At 48.5% G+C, this 25268-nt stretch overlaps 2 protein-coding genes across 5 annotated transcripts; one reads left to right on the top strand and one right to left on the bottom strand.

Moving 5' to 3' along the window:
- Positions 1–694: 694 nt before the first annotated feature.
- LOC307087813 (uncharacterized protein) lies at positions 695–18911 on the bottom strand. Of its 4 annotated transcripts, none has more exons than XM_079753463.1 (14): positions 18882–18911; positions 13641–14416; positions 8565–12687; positions 6369–6786; positions 5651–5821; positions 5331–5425; positions 5138–5211; positions 4833–4878; positions 4640–4680; positions 4324–4394; positions 3866–4029; positions 3130–3215; positions 2667–2827; positions 695–2572 (listed from the first exon to the last, which is right to left on the bottom strand). In XM_079753463.1, the coding sequence occupies exons 2-13, from the start codon at positions 14316–14318 to the stop codon at positions 2681–2683; spliced, it is 6114 nt and encodes a 2037-aa protein (XP_079609589.1). In that variant the 5' UTR covers positions 14319–14416; positions 18882–18911; the 3' UTR covers positions 695–2572; positions 2667–2680. The 4 variants fall into 4 exon arrangements, 3 of the variants coding, with proteins under 3 accessions (XP_079609589.1, XP_079609588.1, XP_079609590.1); XM_079753462.1 differs by lacking the exon at positions 18882–18911 and adding an exon at positions 17298–17482; XR_013812514.1 differs by lacking the exons at positions 695–2572; positions 18882–18911 and adding an exon at positions 17298–17482 and having other exon boundaries at positions 2779–2827; positions 3853–4029.
- Positions 18912–19775: 864 nt separating this feature from the next.
- Positions 19776–25103, top strand: dap3 (death associated protein 3). The gene is made up of 13 exons (XM_079757831.1): positions 19776–19913; positions 20120–20161; positions 20369–20488; positions 20685–20786; positions 21500–21608; positions 21714–21806; positions 22212–22342; positions 22422–22502; positions 23303–23467; positions 23777–23836; positions 23938–24027; positions 24283–24400; positions 24878–25103. The coding sequence occupies exons 2-13, from the start codon at positions 20123–20125 to the stop codon at positions 24961–24963; spliced, it is 1194 nt and encodes a 397-aa protein (XP_079613957.1). The 5' UTR covers positions 19776–19913; positions 20120–20122; the 3' UTR covers positions 24964–25103.
- Positions 25104–25268: the final 165 nt, after the last annotated feature.

Raw genomic sequence — 25268 nt, 5'->3', positions numbered from 1 at the left:
TTAATGCTGAGCGACTTTACTGGAATCCCTTTTAGTTTTCCTTTAGTGCTTTGCAGTCCAGGCAGCACACTAGATGAGCTGTGTCCTCATTCGTAGATTCACTTGTCTTTTTTGTAATAAGAAATAAGGAAGAAAAAGCTGAGCAGGTCTATTGGAATGAATGCACTTTGAATAACGGCCGCTTGAAAGGACAGGAAGCTGCCAAGCTTGGAATTGGCAGAGGTCAAGGTATAACTGGGAAAAACAACTGTATTGAGTATTATTCCACTACATGTCCCATGTCCTCCTCTGGAAACGCAATATGTGTAATGTGTCTGGTTTGAAGTCCAGCCAGAGCCTCCCAGGGTGTCCTAGGATACTGCAGAGAGGAGAGTGGCGTCAGCCAATCAGGGAGAAGCGGCCCCTCCCCCACCACACATCTTGTACCGGTGTTCTTTTGATAACCTCTATTGTGGGTCATTATGGAGGACAACAAGGCGATCACGCGCTCTCGCCTCACGCCACTAGATAGCACTGTTAGCGTGAGCTAATTATTTTTCTTCACTGCGGCAGTTTCCTCCATGGAGAAATCATAAATATGTTCACCATCTCCATGGCGGCACGACCGCACCGAGGCCATGCTTCTGATTTTGAAAAAAACGTTTTCCCGTATTTAGGAGCCGAAGTAGAATGTTTTTTTTTTATTATTGTGGATATAGAGGCAAAAAGGTTAGACAGACATTCAATGGCATTGAGTGATGATATCAATAATTTCCTTTTTGTTTTTCAGATGCACATTATCATAGGGAAGAGGCAAAGGCTACATTTCATGCAAACTATATAAATAACTCTGTATTGTGTGTACCTTTGCTATAAAGTTAATCATCCACTGGCAATAGTGTAGTGCTTTTTGTTAGAAAGGGATAATGGGAAATATACATGTAAACAGTCAAAGAAATTGCACTTTCTTGGCTTGTTATTTGGAAGCCACAGTATAATTAAGAGTAGACTTAAAAGACTGTCGTTGACAAAAGGTAACCAATTCATTAACAATTGATTGTCTGACCCACAAAAAATAAAATTATCTGAAATAAAAATAACGAAACAAATCATGTATTCTATAAAAAGATTCATATACAATCATTGTCATTTAAAAGAGAAATGTCTGATACTATATCGGTCAGTCATTTTTAAAAACGTCTTAGTCAAACAAAAGTTCTGTTTAGTAACAACTAATCCGGATAGTACTAATATATAATTCATAATACTAATTGTACATACCACTGTGGATAGGTAGGTAGTAAACTATATGTATTGTAAAACATTTACTTGTAATAAGACACTTAGATATATATCTTTACTAGGTGTATCTTCCTTTTTTTCTATGATAACATTGGCAAACTATCTGTACAGAAAACTGACCTTGCATTTGCAAAATAATAAAATATAAAAAAAAAGTAAAATACAAAACAAAGGTGTTACATTGTCAATAGTTACCACAGGGAATATTGCTTTTAAACACTGCATCAATTTGCGTAGATATTAATCATACAACATGGCACTTACAGAGCATTCTGGGTACATTCCTCTATTTTTTTTTGTTTTTCTTTCCCTTTAAAACATTTTGATTGTCTGTGGTCTGTGTAGAGCAAAGAGCAAAACATTCTCCAAGGCAGTCTGAAGTAAACAGAAACACATTACACCCCCTCCCCCCACTAGAACAATACTAAGTATAGTCAACAACAAGCACTTTCTAACCATTAATATGCAGAGTACATTTCCTTACTAGACATTTGCTATTTTTAAAATATAACCTCTGAGAACCTCGTTACAAACTCTATTGCAGCATTGCCAAAATTCCTTCCCATACGAGTCCCCCCACTCCCACCCCTTTGTAACGGATAACAGACCTGGTAGGGTGGGGGTGGGGCACTGAGGAGGACCAAAGCACTGTCTAAATAGTTAAAAATGTCTCCCTTCTCTCGTCTCTGCTTACCCTCACCTGCGCAGTGATCTGGGCCAAAGACATTAAGCACAGAACACGGAGGAAACTAGTCTGAACCGCTAGGGAGAATACTCTCTTTATCCTGAACTGAAGCATGGCATTCAGACAACTGACCAATGTCTCCACGACTTTGATTAAGGTGCCAAAGTATGGGCTGTTCAAATGTGTGTGTATATGTGTGTGTGTGTGTGTGTGTTAATAGTGTGTCCACTTAGCATGCAGTCTATAGTGTGCTTCATCTATCCAGCACTAGTGCAAATTCATCTCAGCTGGTCAATTTTCTGTCAACTCTCTTTCGCTGTCTCGCTCTCTCTCCGCTTCGCACGTCCTTCGCCTCTCGGACTAAGAATGCGTTGCCATGGTTTCAATGTTGGTATGATGCCCTTTAGAGCAACGGGTTCACCACACTCAAACTGTTGGGCTGTGTTCTGCGTATAGATTTCCTCTCCATCGTATGCATCTGTTCTCTCTCTTTCATTTTGCAATAATTAGTCCTTAAGGCGGGATTGCAACGCTGGTGTTCTAGAGTTCCTCTCTGTCCCATCTGTCCTCGAGGGCCGGCTCCAAATCCCCCCGGAGCGATCCCACCTGCATTAGAGAATGGTTGAGGCATGCTGTTAAACGATTGCACTGGCTCTGCATATGTGATTGTGGAGAACGTTTTTATCATTCCGTGTCTCACCTCTGGCTCTAAGCTTATGAATGTTGCAGTGCAAGGAGTAAGTCGTTCAGTCGTTTCTTCCGCAATTCTCTGCGGCAAACTTGGTTGTCTTTGTCTTCTTCTTCTTCCTGGGGTTCGTCTTCCTCTCCCGTTTCCTCTCTTCTATTCTGGGCTTTGGTTCGCTGTGGTGGGCAAAAAGACAACCAAAAATGTGGAGTCAAACAGATTCGCAGATTTCCATCACCCCCGTTTCTCTTAGGAATGTTTCCTGCTTAAAGGAAAATAGTTACATTTTTGGTTTCCATCGAGAGAAAAATGGGCAGGTCGAGTTGTTGGGAACCAAGCTGTGTCTGTGTGTGTGTGTGTGTGTGTGTGTGTGTGTGTGTGTGTGTGTGTGTGTGTGTGTGGGTGGGTGCGTGATTGCATCCGTGATTGCGTGCATGCGTGCATGATTGCGTGCATGTGTGCGTGCGTGTGTGCTTACATGAGGGTAGGCAGTGTGAGAGACGGAGGTGTCTGGCGTCCCGCTGTGGGGGTCTCTGCTGATGACGGCCGACCCGAGAGGCTCATCTGTGGGTTCAGGAAGGGACTCGACGTAAGTTATGACAGCTCGGAGCCCTTAGAACAGACGCAGGCGGCGACGGACTCTGGTGTGTTTGTTCACAGCTCGTTAACATGTGTCTCCATGGTCACCCTGGCGACTGTTTCTAAATGGCTGTGTGGTTCCGCCGTTTCCCGTGAAGCGGGATCAATGCCGGGTTCACGGACAGCAGCGGTGGCGGACAGAAAGGAAACATTTCTGCCGCCAGGATTACTGTGGTTGGAAAAGCACTTGGCCCGTAGCTCTGAGTGTGATACACAGGGACAGGCCCCGAGACGGGGAGGAGGACGAGGCCAACGCAACTCTCCCCCACCACACACACGAGAAAACACACATGCACACACGTGCACAGAAGTCCACTTAGACACACAGACACACACACGCGGACACACGCACACATACTTATTTGCATGCACGTACATGTGAAAAAAACTCTAAAGAAATAACACACACACACACACACACACACACACACACACACACACACACACACACAAACACCCAAAGTGCAGTCAAATTGAAGGATTGTGTACACACAATTCAGCCACACACGTCATACATCATGCATCCACAGACGCCTACAGGAACAAAAACTAACACACACACTTGCTTCATGGACCTGACTGGATGTTGCTGCGGTCCCCGTTGCTGGCGGGGCGGTGTGCATCATCGCTCTCCGCCTGCTGCCTCCGCCGCTCCCGCTCCATCCTCAGGTGGATCTGCTTGTCCCGCACCAGCTCCCAGTTCCTCACCAGGAACACGCGCTGCCTCACCACGAAGCTCCTGGAGACGCAAGGGTGCGCACACACACACACACACACACACAGGCGCACACACACAGGCACCCACACAAACACGCATGCACAGGCGCACACACATGCGTACACGGGCACACACACACACATATAGACATAAACCCACACAAACACACACATGTAGACATAAACCCACAGGCACACATGTTTCCCATTTGTATTGATGCATTGTGATTCCTGTACAGCAGTAAAACTCCTATTGAAACTGAATAAATAATTGGAAACAGTAACTCATGTGTTATGTAAACGTCTAGTTCTCTACCTCTCAGTGCTGGTCATGGGCTCCATCTCCAGATGAGGGAAGAGGCCGACCAGGTCCCCAGAGCAATCCTCCTGAGAGAGAGAGAGAGAGAGAGAGAGAGAGAGAGAGAGAGAGAGAGAGAGAGAGAGAGAGAGAGAGAGAGAGAGAGAGAGAGAGAGAGAGAGAGAGAGAGAGAGAGAGAGAGAGAGAGAGAGAGAGAGAGAGAGAGAGAGAGAGAGAGAGAGAGAGAGAGAGAGAGAGAGAGAGAGAGAGAGATTAAATCAACCATTGAATAAATGTGAGTGAAAGGCAAGCAAATATCTTTACTCTTACTCACGGCTTCATGGAGAGACGCTCTTGTTCTCCCCTTCGGCCGGCCTGGGGGCATGAAACAGAGGAAGAGATTATAGGTGGGAAGGTAGAGAGCATGGAGACAGCCAAACTGCCGGCTGAGTTAAAGAGCCTTCTGGAAACGACAGGGGAGCAGGCAAACTGAACTGAGCACAATCACTAGGAAGTCAGCTACTCACAGCAGAGCCTCTTCCTCTTCAGCGGCACCGCGGGTGGCTGGTTCAGCTGTGAAACACACGAGCACACAACCTGTTACACACCAACCGGTGGCACCTCGTTCTGCACTAAAAAGGTTCCCTAACTGTTGACATTCATTTTTTCCATCTCATTGGGCCCCCTTCCCCTTCCCCAGCGCCTCCCTGTGGCTACTTCGAATGAATCGCTGCAACGTGATTTGCAATAGGCGCTGCTATTGGCTGAGTCCGACATGCCCCGCCCACCCTGAGGCTCCTGTAGTAGTGGTAGTAGTAGTAGTGAAGTGTACCTGGTTGTGTCTCCAGAGCCACAGTACATCATAGGGCAGCTGGAAATCGATCCGCTTCAGCCTCAGGTACTTGCCTACGAGACACAAGGGGTGGGTGTACCACGCGGTTAATCCCCTGACGCTAGGAAGGAATTTTACACAAAGCATCAAAAACCACTGGCCAGCCATGGTAGCATTGTTGCTGTACACGCACCGACATGAAGTGGAGCCGGAAGGAGGCTGTGCTCGCGCTCTCCCGCGGTATACTCCAAACTCGCTGTGCTGGTTGGGTTGGATTCGGTGGGGGAGCTGGAATAAATAGAAAAGCCTACTAAAAATATATGTAATTTATTCAAGTTTAGGTGTCAGATATTTGGGGTTCAAAACCTTTCAAACGGCCTCACTGTAACTATCGGTCCCCATTCTGACAACACGTCGAAAATAATTGGAGAAAATGAAGGTAAAAAACTATAAATGTTTTTCATTTTTTATTTTTAACAAATGACAATTTCAGTGTGGACTTAATGAACTCACTCTGTGGTTTTGTAATCGTCCGAGTAAAGGCCGGAACTTAAGAACCTCTTGCTGGGGTAGGTCTTCGCTCTCCTCTCCCATTGGACGGCTGTGGTGGGCGACAGCTGCTCTGTCTCTGACTGGTCTAAATATTGTGCTGGATCGTCGCTTTCGGGCTTATCGTCGCTGAGACTAAAAGGAAGGAATGAAGAGAGAGGTAGAAAGACAGGGAGGAAAAGGAGAGATAGAGAGAAAAGGCACTGGCTTAGTACACAGTGCTGATGAGCCGTGGGTTAATATTAAAGGTGTTGATCCCTGAGTACAGTTCAGCACAGCCGCTCACTGGCGTCAGGTGGGTCTCAAGGCATGAGCTAATCTAGCATAGCCAGACTTCCGCTCAACACGCCCACAGAGTCTGATGGTGGGGGGTTGAGATCTTGGCATGAGGGTTGGACAGGAAAGGGCGGAGAGACACCGTCGGCCACCTCGCATACTTACAATGTTACCTATGGAGTTATGCGAGCGAAAACTGAGCCGGAACACCTCAGTTCCTGGAACGTTTCCCCCCCATGTTCGTGGCCAATCAAAGAGCCCCCTCGGGGCTTCAGAGGTCTCGTTATCGACAAGGTTTCCACAGATCCTCCGTTAGCTTGAGAGATGTGGGGGGGGGGGGGGGGGGGTTTGGCTACACAAGGTTAGACATGGACTTACGCGTCTGCGAGTGTGTTTGTTCATATACCTCTGACGACAGGGGGAGTCGGCGTTCTTCCTCTTGCGTCCTCGCTTCCGCTTGGCGCCCGCACCTAACTCGCCGTCCCCCTTGGGAGCCGCGGGGCGCACCGCCAGCCTCTCCCCAACGACCTCCTCCCGGCTCCTCGCCGCTGGCTGCTCTGGGGACTGCGGGGGGGCGGTGGAGGGAGACGTGGAGGAGGAGGAGGAGAAGGAGGTAGAGGAGCAGATGGGTGGTGGGGGTGGGGGTGGGGGTGGTGGTGGCGGTGACGAGGACGACACCTTGGAGGTCGGTACAGGAGCGGGCAGGGGGTACTTCCTGGGTCGCCCGGGCCCTCTCTTCCTGACCTCGGTGCCGTCTGTTGCTGCTGAGGCTACTGCTGGCACACCTTTCTGCTGGCCCCGACGTCTCAGGTCACCTTGTGAACCTGTCGTGTGAGAGCGGGTGAGCGTGTGTGTGAGGGAGGGAGGAGGGGTGGGGGAGAGGGAGACAGATGTGGATAAGTGGCTGAGCCAACAGGAGAAGAAGCCGCACTCTACTGATTCATGGGCTGCAGATGAGGTGGTGAGTCACGACGTTTCCTCTGAACTCATCATTTTCCGGGAAGCTCGACTTGTGTCCGAACACACGGGCACGCACACGCACACGCACACACACACACACACACACACACACAAATACAGTGAAGAAAAGTATTGCAATCTTCAAGGGTATACCCGCACTGAGAAGCACCCCCATGCATGAAGGACTAGCTATTGCAAGCTTAAATTGTTTGGCTAATTTGGTGAACATTGGCACGACCAGAGAGAGATAACGATGAACAATTAGTGTGAGTGGGCAAAAACGTTTGTGTGTGTTTTCCGGTGTGTGTGTGTGTGTGTGTCTGTGTGTGTGTGTGTGTGTGTGTGTGTGTGTGGGGGGGGGGGTGTGTGTGTGTGTGTGTGTGTGTGTGAGGGGGGCACACTAATGAAAAAATAGTTAAACATCTAAATTAGTTTAAATGATGTGCTATTTCAAAAAGTAGTCCAACCCCTCCCCCCACCCCCCATCTCTATTCACTCTTTATCCCTGGTCTGACCCCAACGGTACTCTCTGGTCCCTCTTTCCTCCTCTATCCCTGGTCTGACCCCAGCGGTACTCTCTGGTCCCTCTTTCCTCCTCTATCCCTGGTCTGACCCCAGCTGTACTCTCTGGTCCCTCTTTCCTCCTTGATCCCTCCTTCCCTGCAGTCCGTGACCGCTCTTTTCGTATTATCCCCCCCAAGTCAGGCAGGGCCCCTTTTGGCCAGCGGGGCTGCAGGAGCAGAGGCATGGCTTTAAATAACCGCCTTTGTGGTTAGCTAATGACTGCGTCGCTTTGGGCTGCAGCAGCAGAAGTATGGTGGTTTGTTACAAACCAAAGTATTTTTCTGGCAGACCTCCTTCAGGATGCCTACCAGCCAGCCTGCTGGGGTGCTTAGAGAGAGATTGCAGAGTATAAGCGTGTGTATCAGTGCGAGCCTGAAATTGGCAATAAAAAAAGAAGGTTGATTTCCTTTCTGATTACCTCTAAAAACATGCTCCAGCCCTTGATGTGCAGGAGAAAGAGGCGAAGATGTCCCTACTGCATTAGCCAAATTATCACTCTGAGAAACTCTGAGAAACTGAGAAAGGCTGCAAATCTCTCACAATCTCTTTCCCTCTCTCGTGTTTGACACTAGACCCATTTACTCAGAAAATACATGTCACACTTGCTTTTATACCCCTAAAAGGCATGGTATTATAATTAATCTGATCTCACAGGGGCTAACCAATACATTTTTAACATGATCTGGCTTATAAATTACTTGGCACTTAACTTTTTTTATGACAAGATAAATGTGTGCCCATCATTTCCTTGTAGGCCTTCTCTATTCCTTGAGATACAATGGTGGTGTGGAGGACAAGACAATACAAATCCTTGTTGTATGAATTGTCTACTGATGACCCCATTTTTGGAGCTTTTGGGTCAGTCTTGTCAGTCAAGTGGTATTCTTTCATTCTCTGTATCCAAATCCCAAAATATATATTCCAAAAAACGCCCAAATCAGGGCGATTAGGGCTTCATATACAGTATGTATTTCTTATCTGGTAGTACAGTAGTTGAATGGCAAGTGAGTCTTTGTGTTGGTTATTGGACAAAGATGTAGCTAAGAGATGTCAGGGAAATCCAGCCATGCGTTCTCACCTGTTCCTCGTCTCTCTCTCCAGGCCAGATCCCCCCTCCTCCATGACATCTCTCCAACCCCCTGACCTTCTTTGCCTATTCTTAGGCCCTTCCGGCCCGTTTCCATGGCAGCAGAGGTGAACAAGTTGATGTGTGTTGGGGACTGGGGAGCGGCATACAGATGCGAGTCTTGGAATTCATCTTCATCCTCGTCCTCCTCCGGGTCCGACCCCTCTGACCTCTCAGCGTGTTTACTGCTGGCCGCGGTGCTCCAGCTGGGGCTGGACAGGTTGAATCCCGGACGCCCCGACAGCCCGCTCTTCATCCACGGCTGTCCCAGACCCCCCCAGCTCCCCCCGAACGAGGAGAGGTGAGAGGAGCCCAGCCCCAGGGAGCTGAGCGGGGTTTGCTTAAATCTATCTGACGATAACCTCGGTAGGGAAGACACGCTGGGCACAGCGGAGGAGGAGGACTCCCTGACGGTCTTGCACAGCCATGGTGAGTCCCTGGCGGCTTTCCTTCCCCCGTCGGCCGGCAGCGAGACGTACCCCCGCGGCGGGGGCTTGTGACCTGTCCTCCCTGGGGCTCCCCGCACCCCCTCCTCCTCCTCCGCATCCTCCTCCTCCTCGCTCAGGTCGCAGTGCTGGTGGCGGTGTTTACGTTTGTGTTTGTGTTCAGACCTGGAACAGCCACAGCCGAGGGCGGAGGTGAACCCTGCGCCGGCACGCAACCCTCCTCCTCCACCGCCGAGCCTCTCCGCGTCCCCCTCGTCCTCCACCCCCAGGCCCCCGTCCCTCAGCGCCCGGCCCATTCTCCGGTGGAACCGGGCGGGGTTGAGGAGGAAGTGTGGGTGGTGGGGCTGGTGGGAGACGTACTGGTGGGGCGGGGGAAGAGGGTAGGAGCTGTGGAGGTGGGGATAGATGGGCACGGTGGGGGGGTATCCCCTGTAGAACCCCATGTCGTCGATGGGCTCTTGGAACTTTGAAGGGCAGCCACACTGTCTGCGGTCCGGCTTCCTGCCACAGTGCAGGGGCTGGCACGGGTAGAAGGGCTGGGGGCTGTACGGGGGATTTGCCGAATAAGCAGACGGGTGGGGGGAGTAGAAGCCGTTCAGATTGATCCGGAAGATGTTGGAGCGCAGGGGGTGCAAGGACGAGGGTTGATGGCGCCTGCCTCCATCGACCTTCACGCCTCCCTCCACGCCTGGCCCCAGCCCCGCCCGCACCCAGCCGCGCCGTCCGATGTGGACTTCCCCCAACTGGCCAATCACATCCTCCAGCTCGGCCAGGAACTCGGGGTTGTGCATGTGCAGCTGATGGTGCTTCTTCTTGTGTTTACTCTTCTGTTTCTTCACGGCGTTGTGACCGAGGCAAGGGTAGCTGTCCACATGAGAGCACTTGTTGGCGCCCTGGCAGGGGCAGGAACACATGCAGCTGCAGGAGGACGTGCAGTCAAAGTCCCTCCTCCTGTGTCGATGCCGCTCCCTCTGCCTCTCCACGGCCCCGGGGCTGGACATGGGATGGGCGTGTCTGTGAATGGAAACCAGGTGAGGAGCGACCGGAGATGGGCGTTTGGCTAAGGCGGAGGGGTACCTCTGTGCCCCCAGGATCAGGCCCGTCCGGAACACGCCGCGGCCCCCCCTCATCTCCCCTCCCCGCTCAGACACACTGTTGTTGTCCGTGCCGATGCCGCTGTCGCTAGGCAGCGTCTCCTCGCTGTGCGACTCGCTCCTGGGGGAGGGAATGGCCTCCTTCAGGTGAGCGGGGGAGGCGGGCAAGTGGTGCAGGGTTGGGGCGAGCGCCGAGAGCTTACAGGACGACTGGTGGAAGGGGAAGTGCAGCCTCCCCTGACAAGGACAGCTCCTCTTCACAAAGGGGGAGAGGGAGGATGTGGGAGGAGGGGGGTGCGGGGAGGTGCAGGAGGAGGCAGGGGAGGGGAGGGAGAAGGGGTGTGGGAACACCAGGGAGGAGGACGCGGGGTCCGTGAAGCTGCCCTCGCTGTAGGGGCTCTGCGCCCCGCTGGAGTGGGTGAGGGAGGGGGAGGGGAAGGGGTGCGTGGCCGGGGGCTGGAGCTGGTGGGAGGCGAAAAGAGGGCTCTCCGAGAGGCCGGTGAACAGAGGCGGCTGGGGGGACCTCTGGGCATTTAAAGGTGAGGCGAGGGTCCCTGCTGGAGCTTTAGGCTTGCGTCCTCTCCTCTTGCCCATGTAGATGGTCCCCCTCTTACTGACATTGATCTGGGCGCCCCACTTGTCCCCCAGAGGGGATAGGGCTGAGAGCGTGTTCCCCGTGGCTTCCTGTGGCCGATATGCCACCGCAGCACCCTCGCACTCCACCTCCCCCCTCGTCCCTCGCCTCCGCCCGTACTCGGAGCGCATCCCTGGGTAGAGCCTTTTCCTCTTCTTCTTTATCTCACTGATGAGCTTGCGTATCTTCAGCTGTCTGATGCCTCGCTCGGCGGTGAAGGCCTTGTACCTCCCCTTGCCCTCAGAGGAGCTGGGTAGATCTCCGTAGGGGTCTTCGGGCAGGGGTCGCTTCGGAGGGCGCCCTCTCTTCCTGGGTGTGGCGTGAGGCAGGGCCACACCTCGGAGAGAGGGGCTGGTTACCGGTGAAGGGGCTTTGGGTGCTCCTTCACAGCCCGGACGAGGAGCGTCTTCTGTAGCTGCTTTTGGGGAGAATCTCGGCGTGAGCTCAGTGTGAGACCTGGGCCGGCCTCTCTTCCGCGCGGGGGTCATGGCATAACCCGGAGAGTGGAGCTGACTCACGCTATGTGCAGGCGAGGAAGGTCTGCATGTCGCACGCTGAGGAGATGATGTTGGAAGGGAGACGGAGGAGGAGGTCAGGTGGGCCAGATCTGTAGCTCGGTCTGGGGACATTGTAGACGGGCAGCTCTTGATCTTCTCTGGCAAGCTTAAATAGGGGTTGTTGGAGGAATCCACGGGGGGTTCCTGGTTCTCTGCTCTCTGAACCCTATGCACTAGCTTGGTCCAACTGGGGCGCCTGGCTTTACGCTTCTTCAGCGGTCGGCTGTCCTGCTCCTGGGGAGCGGCGGAGGCTGACGTGAGTGAGCAGGCAGCAGGAGGAGAATGAGAGAGAGGAGGAGCGAGAGGAGGAGAGTGGTGGCTAGGAGATACAGTATGATGTCTCAAGGGGACGTACTGTTCTTTAGATTTAGTGTTGTCACCCACAGCAGCTGACTCTGCTTCTCTGACTGTCTTGTTGGTCGTTTCCTCTACCTTCTCCCTCTCACCTGGGATGGTTAATTTACAGACCCTATCTTGCTTAGCAACATCATCTATTTCCCATGGCTCATCTCTCTTGTCTTTTCCCCTATGGCTTTCCGGGCTAAGTTTATCCCTCTTTCGCTCAATCTTCCCTCTTTCTGTGTTTTCTGCTCCCTCTCTCTTTGTACCTTGGTTCCTTCCCTGTTCCTCCTTCCCCTTCCCGTGTCTCGACTTCCTGTCCTTCACTTTCAGTCTTTTCTTCTTCTTGCCCTCCTCCCACCTCCCTCCTTCACTCTTGGCTCCATCCGCCTGACCTCTGTCTCTCTTCTTCTTCTCCTTCCTGTTCCCTCTCCTGGCTTTCTTCTCCTTCTTCTTATCTAGAAGAGGAGGCCCCTGGGTTGTGTCGGAGCTGCAAGAGAAGAGCTGTGTGGGTGGGGAGGCGGTGGACCATGGTTTAGGGTCGACCGAAAGCGGGCAGACAGCATCCGCCCTGTTCTTCTGGAAGCGGCAGGGCTCTTTGTGTGAGCTGCGGGAGACGGCCGGCGGTCTCGCTGCAGGCTCTGTATCATTGGTAGAAGTTGACAATCTGCTGATGCTTCCAAATTTGACCTTTGAGGTCCGGGCATTAACGCAACCTTCCAGCGGGCCTTTCCCATTGGCCGTTCTCTTCAGCCTCCCCAAACCGTTATGCTTGCTGTGGGTCTCTCCCTCGTTTCTGGGTTCCCCTGCGGAGGTGGCCGGGGTGGACAGGGCGGTGGGAGAGTGGGTGGTAGGGGAAATTGACTGGTCTGTTTTCAAAGAGCAGATTTTGTGTCCTGCGGTGCCTCCAGACTGAGCGCTGATACTGGGAGGCTTGTCTCTCAGTGGCTTCCCAGGGGAGCTGTTCGCATTTGCCTCTGTCTTAGCGGATGGTTTGATAGAAACCTGTAAGTAAAGAAAAAGCAACAACAGCAAGGTCATCTCCGTCTTTAATGGCCATAATGTCATTATTGTAGAGGTAAAAGCAGTGAAGGGCAAAGAAGTTAAACAAGAGAACACAATGACTTTTGTTTGTGTGCGACTGCTGAAGGAGATCGAGGACAGAATGACTCAATGGGGGAATGAAAAGCGGGTTTATTAAGTAGAAGTACAGAGTGAGGTTATGGAAACAGGAGTAAAGTTGGCACAGAAGGAGGACAAATACAAACAGTGAAAAAACAGAGGGGAGAGAGAGAGAGAGAAGCAAAGAGAGAGAGAGAAGAGAGAGAGAAGAGAGAGAGAGAGAGAGAGAGAGAGAGAGAGAGAGAGAGAGAGAGTGAGAGAGAGAGAGAGAGAAGCAGAGGGGGAGCGAAAGATAAATGGAGCAGGTAGAGAAAAGAGGGGATGTAAAAATAGAGGAGGCACAGAGATAGAGAGAGAGAGGCTGGGGAAACCGAGAGAGACAGCTGTGCTATTGGTAGCTATAAATTGCCACAAATAGAGATGGGAAGTCTTGACATTTTATACATGTCCTATAATTTTGGAATGTTGATGCTTGAGTAGTGTTTTCACAGCTAAAGCAATAAGCCTCCCCTTGGGTGATTGTCATGAAGACGGATGAATACATGTCTGCCTCGGCTTTCAGTAGTTGCTGTGCTGTTGGCCTATTTATAGTTCTGTTGACTCAAATCTACTGCTTGGGTTTCAGTATTTAAACAAAATCCCGATTACTACCTCTGCTAAGAGCAGAGAGGGATTTTTTTCACTGGGTAACACTGGTGGTGGACTACAGTTACCAAAATTCACACATAGGTGTCATTAATAATGTACAACTATGTGGTTGTGGTTAAGAAAGGCACTATTAACTATCGACAGGAATACAAGCTGTGTATGTCAGACCAATTCTCCCTTTAACCCACCTCACGGTCGGTGCGGGCCCCCGGGCTGGCAGGAGCCGAGACAGGCGGAGCAGTGGCTGATAATGGTGGTCGCTGCGACCGCGAGGATGATGAAGGTGGAGAGGGTGCAGCTGATGCAGTTTGTTTGGTGTGGGGCTGGACGGCGTCCAGCACGGAGCCCTGCTCCCTGGCAGCCTCCCCCGGCGCGGGGCTCGTGACGCCCTGCTGTCCCACCTCTCCCTCCCCGCCCCCGCCCCGCAGCGCCTCGGCCCGGCCCTGCCTCTGGTAGGTCCTGAAGGTGGGCTTGCAGACGTAGCTTTCCAGCATCTTGGGGGGCTTCTTGGTCCTCTTGGCTTGGAGTCCGATGCGCAACCGCACGTTTCCCTCGGGGCCGTCGGCGGGGCCCGGGTAGAGGAGGGGCCGCGGGCCTGCGTCTCCACAGCGGCCCTCGATCAGCAGCTCCAGCACCGTCCCCTTGTCCCCTCCCGGACCACCTCTCCCTGCTCCTCGCCTCTCCTCCTCTGTCTCTTTACCCGCCTCCTCCCCATTCTCCACCACCTCCTTGTCTCTGCTCCTCTTCTTGTCCCTTGCCCGGTCCCTACGGGGCTCCTCGCTGGAGGGGCCGCGGGGCGCGGGGGAAGTGGAGGGTTTGGCGGTGCTGGCCGTCGGAGGGGTCCCCCCCTTCGCTCTCTGGTCCATCAGAGAAGTCAGGGGGGAGGGGCCGGGTGCGGTGGGGTTCCCAGTGTAACGGCTTCAATGCAGCACTTAGGACTCAAAATATGGCTGAGGTGGCTAGGCTGGAGGTACACAGAGAGAGAGACAGACACAGAGAGAGAGAGACAGAGACAGAGAGAGAGAGAGACAGAGAGAGACAGAGAGAGAGAGATCGTTATTAGTCATTTTATATTGAGGGGGAAAACCCCTTCGACCATACTGCTGAGGTAAGGTGCTCTTAATCCTCTAGAGATGACCTCACCCTACAGAAACACTCCCCGTCTGTCAGACCCCAAAGTTCAGTTTCAGTTCAAGTTCCATTAAAGAAAATCATGAAACAAACTGTTTTACTGTATCAGCCATATACATAATATTCACCTAGCTATTCATAAACTATGAAACAAAAAACATAGACGGTACTTCCTCTACTGCTGAAAAATGCTTGTGATATGCTAACAGCCAAGGTTAACATCACAGCCAATCTTTGGATAACATGCGGCCACTGTTATTTTATAACACGTTTCCGCTCTCATTCAAATAAAGCCTTCAAGGGGCTAACACTACACCAATCTGGCTAGCGTGTTCTATCACTCTTTAACAGCCAATAACTCAGATGTCTCCCAAGATGATTCATCCCTTTGCTAAGTACCTGTATAACTTGAAAATGCTTTCAGGTTAGATTAACTTGACCATCATGTCACATTGTGTTTAAGAGCACAACACTGCTTCTCCTCCACTGGTTCTGGTTGTTCTCCTTGAGTCGCAGACCTCTCTTCCAAATCAAATCCCCAATCAGATCCTCACAGATCCCCCATCTGATCCAGTTCCAGCCCCGCTCTCTCTTAGTCACTTCTATCGTCGGCCTCTCTGTTTTCGGTAACTCCCCCAAGTGCCTCCCCTCCCCACCGTTGCCTCTGCTGTACTTTCTTTTCTCTCTGAAACTCCCCTGTTTGTCAGCATGCCACTGCATACATTATCTTAATCCTTTTCACTTCTCTCTCTCTCACTCGCGCTCTCTCTGTCTGTCTCTCGCCCCCCCCCCCCCCGCCCCTCAACATAATAACACATGGTAAAATAGTCAACTAAAGGGCTGTTTCCATGTTAATCAGAACCATATTTTCCTCCACCTCTTTTCCTCTTCCCCAAACTAAATCCCTCCATTCACGCCCCCCCTCCCTCGCTGTAGTAACACGAATCAGAAGGAAAAGGGGAGAAAAAACAAAAACGTATTTTTTGGAAATTAGTGCAAATTCCTTCCTCCTCCCATAGCTTCCTCTAAGTTGAGTAAGCTTTTCATTGACCCCATTGTAAATGGGCTTTTAATGTGACATTACCGTTAGTAACACACCCTAAAATAACATTCTCCTCTGTGGCGAAAACTTTCCCCCCATCGCACTCTCAATCACGCAACGCTAAGCCGGAATTTGAATGCAGGAGAAACAGCGTCCAGTGTTGTGCTTCCTTTATCAAACACGTTCTCTCTCTCTCTCTCTCTCTCTCACACCCATTTTCTAATAAAACACCCCGTCTGGCATTCTTTTTTTCTCCCCCCCCTCTCTCCTGAGAGCCACTTATGAAATAGCTCATCTGTCTTTCAGCGAGCTGGACTGCCCTTTAGATGTAAAAGAGCCCCTCAGACAATGTTTTCATTTAAGAGCTCTGCGGGCCATATTTCTTACCTCCCTCCACACCCAAGCCCCCTTACTTGATTCCAAATCAACATCTGTTCCAGTTACGTTCTTATGTAACAGAGTTTGGAAAAGCCCTTCAAGGCCAAATTCTTACTACAATGAACTAAATAAATATGATTACTGTTACTGTGTCCTGTTCCCGCCTGCGAGGGCAAGGATGTGGTTGGCACCCTAAGCCAGAGGATTTCTTTAAGAACGGGGTTTAGTTAAATAACTGTTTAAAGGCCATTTCATCAATCAGCAAGTGTCTTCACTCAAAGGCCAAGTTGATTGGGCACCACTCTAATGGCCTTTCACCCAGTAATGTAAATATAAACTGATATATATCCCAATGGGAAAGGCAGAATGATTAACCACAACATTGGTTCTTATGCTTTCCCATATGTCCAACCACTACATCCCCATCCCACCATGACTGTATTTCCAATAACAACAACCTTATAACGTATTATCTAGTAAAACTTTCCAAGAAAAGATATCTGAGCTGGGCAATTAGGCTGTGTACATTTTAGTGGAGCCTCCTAAACAAGGTTTTAAGGTTTCACAAATCTCCCATGGAAGATACTTTCACAAAGGCCGACATCATGCTATATAGGCTTATAATGACATAGTGTAAGTGAACCCGTTATTAGAATGCCATACATGGTGTACCAGCTGCGTAGGCTGCTGAGGGGTGAAGCTACTGTAGATAAGAGTACATCAGGGGGTGGTACTGCACCGGAGCAGCCCATCACTGATCTGGAGAGGACGTAAACGGGATCTTTGGCTCGATCATGACTTTGCGCACCCCTTCTTTTTTTTTACAAAATGACCAGATACATGATCACAGTCGCACCAACTAACCAGACGACGAAACGCATGCACGTGTTGTTGTTGACATGTATGATCCGCCACGTTAACATGTCACCCCGTGGTTGGTATTACCGACGTTATAAGCAACTAACGCCTCGACACAAGCGGGTTAAATCAGACGGTAGTCTGACTTTGGTAGTCTGTACGCGATGTGGTTGAATCTCCCCGTCCCTGGTTACTGTCCACCGCCGTCGCGTACACTCGTGCCAGCCACCGAGAAATACCCTAATAATAACAACCACGCACATTTAACTTCTACAGACACACATCCTCGGAATCAGAACAGTTAAAACGGTCACCCGGCTGGTCGTTTTTCCATTAAACATATGCGCTTTAGCCATGTTGATGATGACAGGCCTGCACACATGAAAACACACACACTGCCGTGACATTTTGGAATAAGGCTACGTAGGCCACTTACCCGAGAGCGCGTCCCACAACTAACCGCGTTCAGTCCGGGGCTCGGCGCGCTGCTGGTTCCCCGTTGCGCCCTACCACAGATAATTCAACGATCGTGGTGCAATAGGTGTTGCTTTGATTATATAACTATGACCGCTACGCCTCCTTAGCGACTTTCAATCTCATCAGCTCTCGTCTCAGTGTCTACTGTGCCACAACATTCGCGCGGGTGTTTTCATAATCACACGGCGGCGGAGGTCTCTCCGGAGGCGCGTCTCTGCAGCTAGGTGGCGGTGGTGCAGCAGTGGTGTGTGACCAACCCTCCTCTCGGGGAAAGTTAGATCGTGGCAACCCGAATTATAACTTGATAATTTTCACACGCATGTGTGCACCGGAGAGTGGATGTTTGTGCTCGCGTGACCCGCAAGCTGCGCTCTTTGTTTTATGGTGTAACAGTGGGAAGTGATTTGTGAGTGTGCGCATCTCTGCAGCTAGGTGGCGGTGGTGCAGCAGTGGTGTATTATTTACCCTCCTTCTCGGTGAAAGTTACATCGTGGCAAACCGAATTATATTTTGAAGATTATTTGCACACGCATGCATCGGAGGGTGGATGTTTTGCACGCTTGACCCGCATGATGTGCTCTTTGCTTTGCGGTGTAACCTTGGAAAGTGGTGGGTTGATGTGCGGGAATGCGGAGCCATTTGTGGGTGCCCCGAGGGGGAGATGAGACGTGGAGCACAGCAGAGGATCTCATTGCAGCTTATAATAGGGAGCGACTAGGGAGGGCTATTTAGAAGGCTAATAAAATGGCGACGACTATAGAAGTTTGTTTGTTAACATATATGTAGGAATTTAACCATGCACTGGTACTAACATACGACTTTATCATGTTTAGGGAATTAGGTAATCCAAATTTGTTCCGAGAAAGGATTTAATTACGAGTTATTATATTAATAAGAGCAGATATAAATAAATAAATATAAAATAACAATTGCTATGAATGCAATTGTTGTATTAGGCCCTAACGTCATACTATGTGTAGCAAGTTGTAGGAATTGGTTTCAAAAAAATAAATCGATTGAAACACAGGTACACGGATTTCTATTAAGCTTATGCAATTGTCTGGCAATGCATTCTTTATTACCCCCAAAGATGTATTAATGATACATATATCCCTCGAAATAGTCTGCAGCACTCACACAAACAGATCGATTCCCCTCATTGTGTGTCTTGACCTAAAGCACCTATTATTGATGACGCTTAAAATAGCCCATTTACCCTCTGAACTGTGAATGAGTAATACATTGAATGATACAGTCATGGTTACTAAGTTAGTTATGTATTATTCAACCACTCTGCCTGTTTATTCCAAATGACTAGTGGACGTCTGGAACGCCCATCTATATCGTGTCTATTACTATCAAAGGTAAAGGTCCAGTTACTCTTAAAATTAAAATAAGGTGATATGGATGTATATGAATACAATAAACTAACATTTCTACGTCGCAGTGTGTATGTTGACCCCATTTACACCTACCGCGGTATAGCCTAATAGTTATTTAGTTATCTACTATATATATATATATAATTCAATATGATACTTACATTCAACGAACCACGTAAACGCCATTGATGGTGCTGTTCATTTATTTAGAATAAATTAGGTTTAGATACATATTATAGTTAATATAGCATTTGTCGACTGACTGGGTCTAAATAATCGACCGCACCATTATTTTTTTGATAAATACAAGTATGCTGTTATATCATTCAATTGAACTATTTGAAAATATATCACTTTTGGTAAGTGAAAATGTCTGTTATTCTCTTTTTAAACAAAACTGTGCTTTTATCTTGAAGGCTGGCGCCTTTTCCGGTAGACCCCATGCGACCGATAGTAAAATATGAATGGGTTTCAATGGAGAGAAAGTAATTATTTTCTGGTCCCAGTCTTTATATGCCCCGGATTACACATATGTTGTTTGTGGATTTAAATGATAATTTTTCATGTCAAGAGTTTGACCGTTTATTGTGCAATTGTTCAGTTAAAGGCTGTAGAGAAAACACAATGAGAAAGACTACATGTCTCGTATGTGACGTCACGCTCCCTGCGACTGGCATGGACAAGACCGACAATCTCCCCATCGGTATAACTGAAACTCTCCACATGCCCAGACTTATAATAGTTTTCACCTCTGTCGATGCTTTTATCCTCCCCTTGGAAAAAAGCGGTGAAGTGGAGCAGAGAGGTCGCCATGTCTGTACCGGAGTTCCAAGTGCGGGTGGTGACGTACATCATTCGCGTCGAGAGCAGCGAAGGGCTGTAGTTCACAAAGTGGCCTCACACAAAACCTAACATTATCAAACTTGTTCGCGATTTTTTTTGTTTTCTTTCCATGAAAAAATATTTAAATCCACAAACAACATATGTGTATGTTGTCCACCTCCACCATCCACCTTTACGTACCAGCTGTGACGCAACTTCCGTGTCTGCAGAGAATGATGGCGATACCCAAAACGGGTCGACCACATTGACAAGGACTTGTATCGTTCTGTTGCTGAACGTCATACCAGGGACATATCTCATATAAGTATAACCGTGTCTGCCATAATCATCAATAATACACTGATCGTCCGGTGAGTGGTTGGCCATGGCCGCTGTAGTGCTGTCTTTCACGTGTTACTGTTAATGTTTCTCGGTTAAGCTGTCAGCCCCATATGTAGCCGGCACAAGGTTACGGTGATCCTAAACTGTTAGCCATGCCTGCTTTTAATAAACAACACTGATCAATTACGAAAATATATATAAATGATCAACACTCCTTCGATCGTTTCTCTTTCAGACCATGGCTCTGCAGAGAGTGTCCTTCAGACTCCGACAAACGGTAAGTTCAATGTCAGGTAATTTGTTTGGACAACCTCAGCTCTGGTGCATTGAATACGACTCGTTATTATTTGTGACGGGTGATAAATATGTAAATATGTATAACTGGCAAGTGTTTAACTAGGTCAAATGCCCTATTTTTAAAGGCTCCACGATGATGCCCATACCTTGTTGTTTCCAATGTGTATTATTTTAATACTGTTAACAGGTAGCGTGTGCTCGGTCCATTCATACCAGTGGGTGTCGACATCTGCAGGAGGCATTGGCAGTAGAACCAGAGAGGAACCCCGAACCCTTCTCCATCTTCAGGACCCAGGAGAGCGATCCTGTAAGCGTCAACCATGTCTCTGAGACGTTATGACAAATGCTTTCAAATGTAGAAGGTGCACTTGATCACATGACTAAGTTGAATGTGATTGTAATGGATTGTGATGGAATGATGCATCTGTAAGTTGGTATTGGTTCAGCTGACCTTGGTTTGTGTGTGTTGGACTGTGGATCCAATGATTCTTGTCCTCTGGCAGGCTTGTCAGTTGGAGAACCATGTGGGTCAGTACTACACCCTTCCATCTGCCCACATTCAGACGGTGTTTCCTCATGGCCTACCTGCGCGCTTCCAACTTCAGGTAGGGGTTATAGCATCTTTGATACTCAAGAATTGGTTTGTCTTTTGTTTTTAAGTTTCCTCGAGTCAATTTAATTTATAAAGCCTTATATAGCCCTCAAGAGTTGGTATCAAAGGGCTTAACAAGCCAGTTATTTATGAGACCGCCTAACCCTAGCCCCCAAAGGGGGGCGGCAAGGGTTTGCTAGTGCTGGCTAACAGGTCAGTTTGGATTAACTGAGAGCTGAGGAACACCCCTAGGAACCATATGAGGGTGAAGAAATGGATTTTGAGTTGGGGTTGCATAGACGGTTCCACCGATGAAGATTAACTTTTAGGGAACTTCTTGACAGCAAAGTATTTTATTTTAGATAATGAAGATACAGGCAGCGATTTACCAAGCATATATTCATTGAGATAATGGGTGTACATGATTCTTAGAGGGAAACTTTCACATCATGGGCAGTAACAACAAGATCAGAGAGGATTGGCCATGGCTTAAGTCAGCCCTGGCGGGAAAGACCAAGTAAATTTTCAATACACTATGGGGGAAGTGGACTGCAAGGCTACAAGACAGTTAAAGGAATCGACACAATGAAGAAGGCAGTAGATTGGCATGGCCCCAGTACCAGACTTTGCTCTATACTTCAGGCGCTCCATATGAGCACTCTCTGTCCCCTGCTGATCTTCGACCCCATTAAACTATATTTATCAAGCTCTTGTATCTGTGTGTAGATGAAGACCTTCAATGAAGGCTGCGTGATGGTGAGGCTGCCCGCCTTGGAAGTCATCTCCTACTTGAAGAGAGCCGACTACAGCAAACCCGCCCTGCGCTTCCTCTTTTGTATCCTTCAGACATAAATACTCAGATGAGACGCTTCTAAAATAAATCTTTTTTAGTTTTCATCAGTTCTGGTGATCTCGTTTTAGTCCTTGAACGACTGGCTAGATGGAGTGAAAGGCAGTGGAAAGACAATGTCCCTCTGTCACACGGTTCACTACTGCTCTACACAAGGATGGCTGGTGGTTCATATACCTGACGGTGAGACACACACACACACACACACACACATATATAAATATAAATACACATACAAACACACTCATCATGTACCATTATAATGACTAGTCAGTATTTACCGTAGTAGTTAAGGGAATTTATTCTAATCAACGTAGCATCCCAACACATGACAAAGATGCTTTATTTGAGTGTCTATTCCGATATCCTCGTTTTCAATTAGATGATCCATTTAATAAATTGCATACAAATACGGCACAAGTAGATCAATAAGAAACCATGAAACACACATACAATACTAGACCTATATAGTATCCATGAGCATGAGCTTGGCATAAACTCACACAACATGTTTACTCATACAGCATACAGGTACATGCCAATATCTGACCCGCATTCATGCCTTTTCTTCCTACCTCCCATGTGCAGCCCACCTCTGGGTGAAGAACTGCAAGGAGCTGCTGCCCTCGTCGTACAACAGCTCTCGATTCGACCAGCCCCTCCAGGCCACCAACTGGCTCCGTAACTTCAGGGTCACCAACGAGCAGTTCCTCTCAAAGGTAACCACCTCACCACCGGATAGTGAGACTCAGTGTTGAGATTCCCTGGGGTGGTGCATTAACTTATGTTGCCCTCCAGATTCAGACCAGGCATCGCTACGTCTGGACCAAGAGGGAGTTCACAGAGGAGGGACGACCGTTAGGGGAGCTCGTGGATCAGGTGAGTCCTCCTTATAGGGTTGAGTAGTGGACGTATTCATACTGATATTATTCATGTATTTTAAATTGATCTCATAATGAAAAATCCCCATAAGGAAAAATAAGGTCACAATTAATTACTAAACGCTGACCAAAGACCATGACTACCAATCACATACCCAAGCTCCAATGTGTCATGAAATTAGAGACGGTCGATGCGATATGCAGGCCTGATAGAGTTCAGGCCTGGTGCCAGGCTTGAGCTCGGCCATGTATGTTGTCAAGAAAAGTGAAAATAGGTGAGCGGTGCCTTTTAAAATGTCTAGTCAATCTACCTGACCTTTTGATTGACATGTCTGCCACCAACTAGGCGTAGTCTTTATAAGGAAGTCTAAAACCTTTGTATGTTTGCACTGAGGATGGTCTGAATGGGACTGAAAACGTTTTGCACGCTCTTTGGGTAGCACTTTACACTTTTATGCAGTAAAAACGTATTGTTGCATCGGCTACATGGTGTGCGAGTTCCGCTCCTTTTATTGTTGTCATGAATTGACAACAATAAAAGGAGCAATTCTCTAAAATTGGCAATTCTCTATGGTGTCTTCGAATGTGTTTGATCATTTCAGGCACAGATAATTTCACTTCCTATCAGCCCTGGATATGACATCATGATGTACAAGCCCTATATGCAAATCTTAAACTTAAATCTTAAACGTGTTTATCGACATACCAATATGTCAATAAACACGACATATTGCTCATTGCGTCAAAATAGCTCCCCTTTCACATTAATAGCACGGCGTGCATATTGTTCCTCCTCAGGGCATTACCCGTGTGAAGAGCAGCAGTGATGTGGTGGGCGCGGTCATCAAGGAGCTGCGGCTGCAGAGCGGCCAGCCGGAGGGGGGCTTCAGGATGGCCGTGGCTGTAGACGGGCTCAACGCCCTCTGGGGAAGATCAACCATCAAGAAGGAGGATAAGAGCCCTGTACGGTTACCTGAGAGAGAGAGAGGGAGGCATAGGGGGTGGGCAGAGTAGTGCACTGTGGGGGTGTCCCAGTGTGGGGGTGTTTCACTCTCAGACAAAAAGGTTCTGGGTTTGATTCTCCCATATCCGTAGCCTAGTTGTAAGATGTCTTACCAACCCCTACCTGCTCCTTAACGACATACGCTGTACGATTAAGTAACTAAACACTGGTAAATAGCAAATGGTAGAAAATAAGCTTTTTAGGCTCCACAGATTAGTTTATTTCCACTGGCTTTTCTGTGATATTGGATGTGTTTATCTTTGTCTCAGGTATCTATAGAGGAACTGACTTTGATGCATAACCTGAGGAAGCTGGTGAAAAATGACTGGGTGAGGAATCCAAATGACAACATGGATGTTTTTTATGATTATATTTTTTTCTTTCTTTTACCTAATTTCTAATAATTTCATTCGGTCTGCCCCCGTCACAGTGTGGAGGAGCCATCATCACTGCCCTGTCCCAGACCGGGTCGCTCTACACCCCTAAGACCGCCTACCTGCCTCATGTTCTGCTGGGAGAGGTCGGTATACCCAACAGCCCCTCAACCCCCTCCAATAAACTCTGACCCAAATGTATCATATCATTGAGTCAGTAGCTGAAGAGGTCAAGCTGTGTATGTGTTTGCTTATACTGAATTTAAATCAGTGGTTTTTAAGCAAAGCATGACTGACCATTGCATATGATAAATAAATAAAAATGTGATGTATGGGCTCCATCCAGGCTTCCCAGGACATTAACTTCCCATCTGCCCATGTGTTGTTGTGTTGCTCCCCAGGAGGGCTTTGACAGAATGGATCCATTTGTCCCGGTGACCGTCTCCAATTACAGCGAGAAGGAGTTTGAGAGCTGCTACCTGTACTACCAGGACCGCCAGTGGCTGCAGCACCCACAAAGTAGGCCACACTGTTGTGAATGGTTTCATCTATTTTTACATTACACGGCACATTACATGACATAGTTGTCTACCGTATGCTCAGAGCCGGCCCTCCCTATACGCAAACTAAGCGGCCGCTTAGGGCCCCGACCTAAGCGGCCCCCTGTCGGCCCCCGACAGGGGGCCCCCAAGAGCGCTGTATTTTTTTCTATTTATATATAATTCTTCTTTTTATTTTTATCTATTTTGAATACACAAAGCAATTTACTTAACAAGAAAGGAAACATTATAAACATACAGCTCATATTAGTTTGAGAAAACAATGGTGAAATTAAGAATTCTGACACGATGTCTTTCCAATAGACTGTATAGAGGTATGATCATGATAACCTAAAATGAAGTAATTCTGACCCCAAAATGATCCTGCTAAGGGCCCCCAGGTGTATAGGGCCGGCCTTGCATGTGCTCAACCCCTTCTTGTTGTTGTCTTCACCAGGTAGGACCGAGGAGGGGAAGAAGGAACTGGTGTTCATGAGCAACAGAAATCCGTCTGCGTTGGAGAGGCTCTGTGCTTACCTCTGAAGACACTTCCTAAATACGATCATAACGACATGCCCAAGCCATACCCCGAATACAGACTGATGCATCAGGTCCCTCCATCAATGTCGTTCTCTGTACATTTTGTTGAATGTTTTGTTATAAAATGTTATAAATAAATAATAAAAAAGGTAAACATGCATTTGTTTGAAGGCGGTTATTTGTCAGTGGCACATTACAACCAACCAACCTGTAATCGAATACACTACCATATTTTATTCCATGATGTAAAGCATGATAATAAGGAGGTTGCCTATGATAAGAAACCATCTTGGAGAAGTGGATCAGAT

Source organism: Pollachius pollachius (assembly GCF_949987615.1).
Source record: "Pollachius pollachius genome assembly, chromosome: 1".
NCBI classification, from domain to species: domain Eukaryota; kingdom Metazoa; phylum Chordata; class Actinopteri; order Gadiformes; family Gadidae; genus Pollachius; species Pollachius pollachius.
This window is presented reverse-complemented; position numbering and strand designations above follow the sequence as displayed.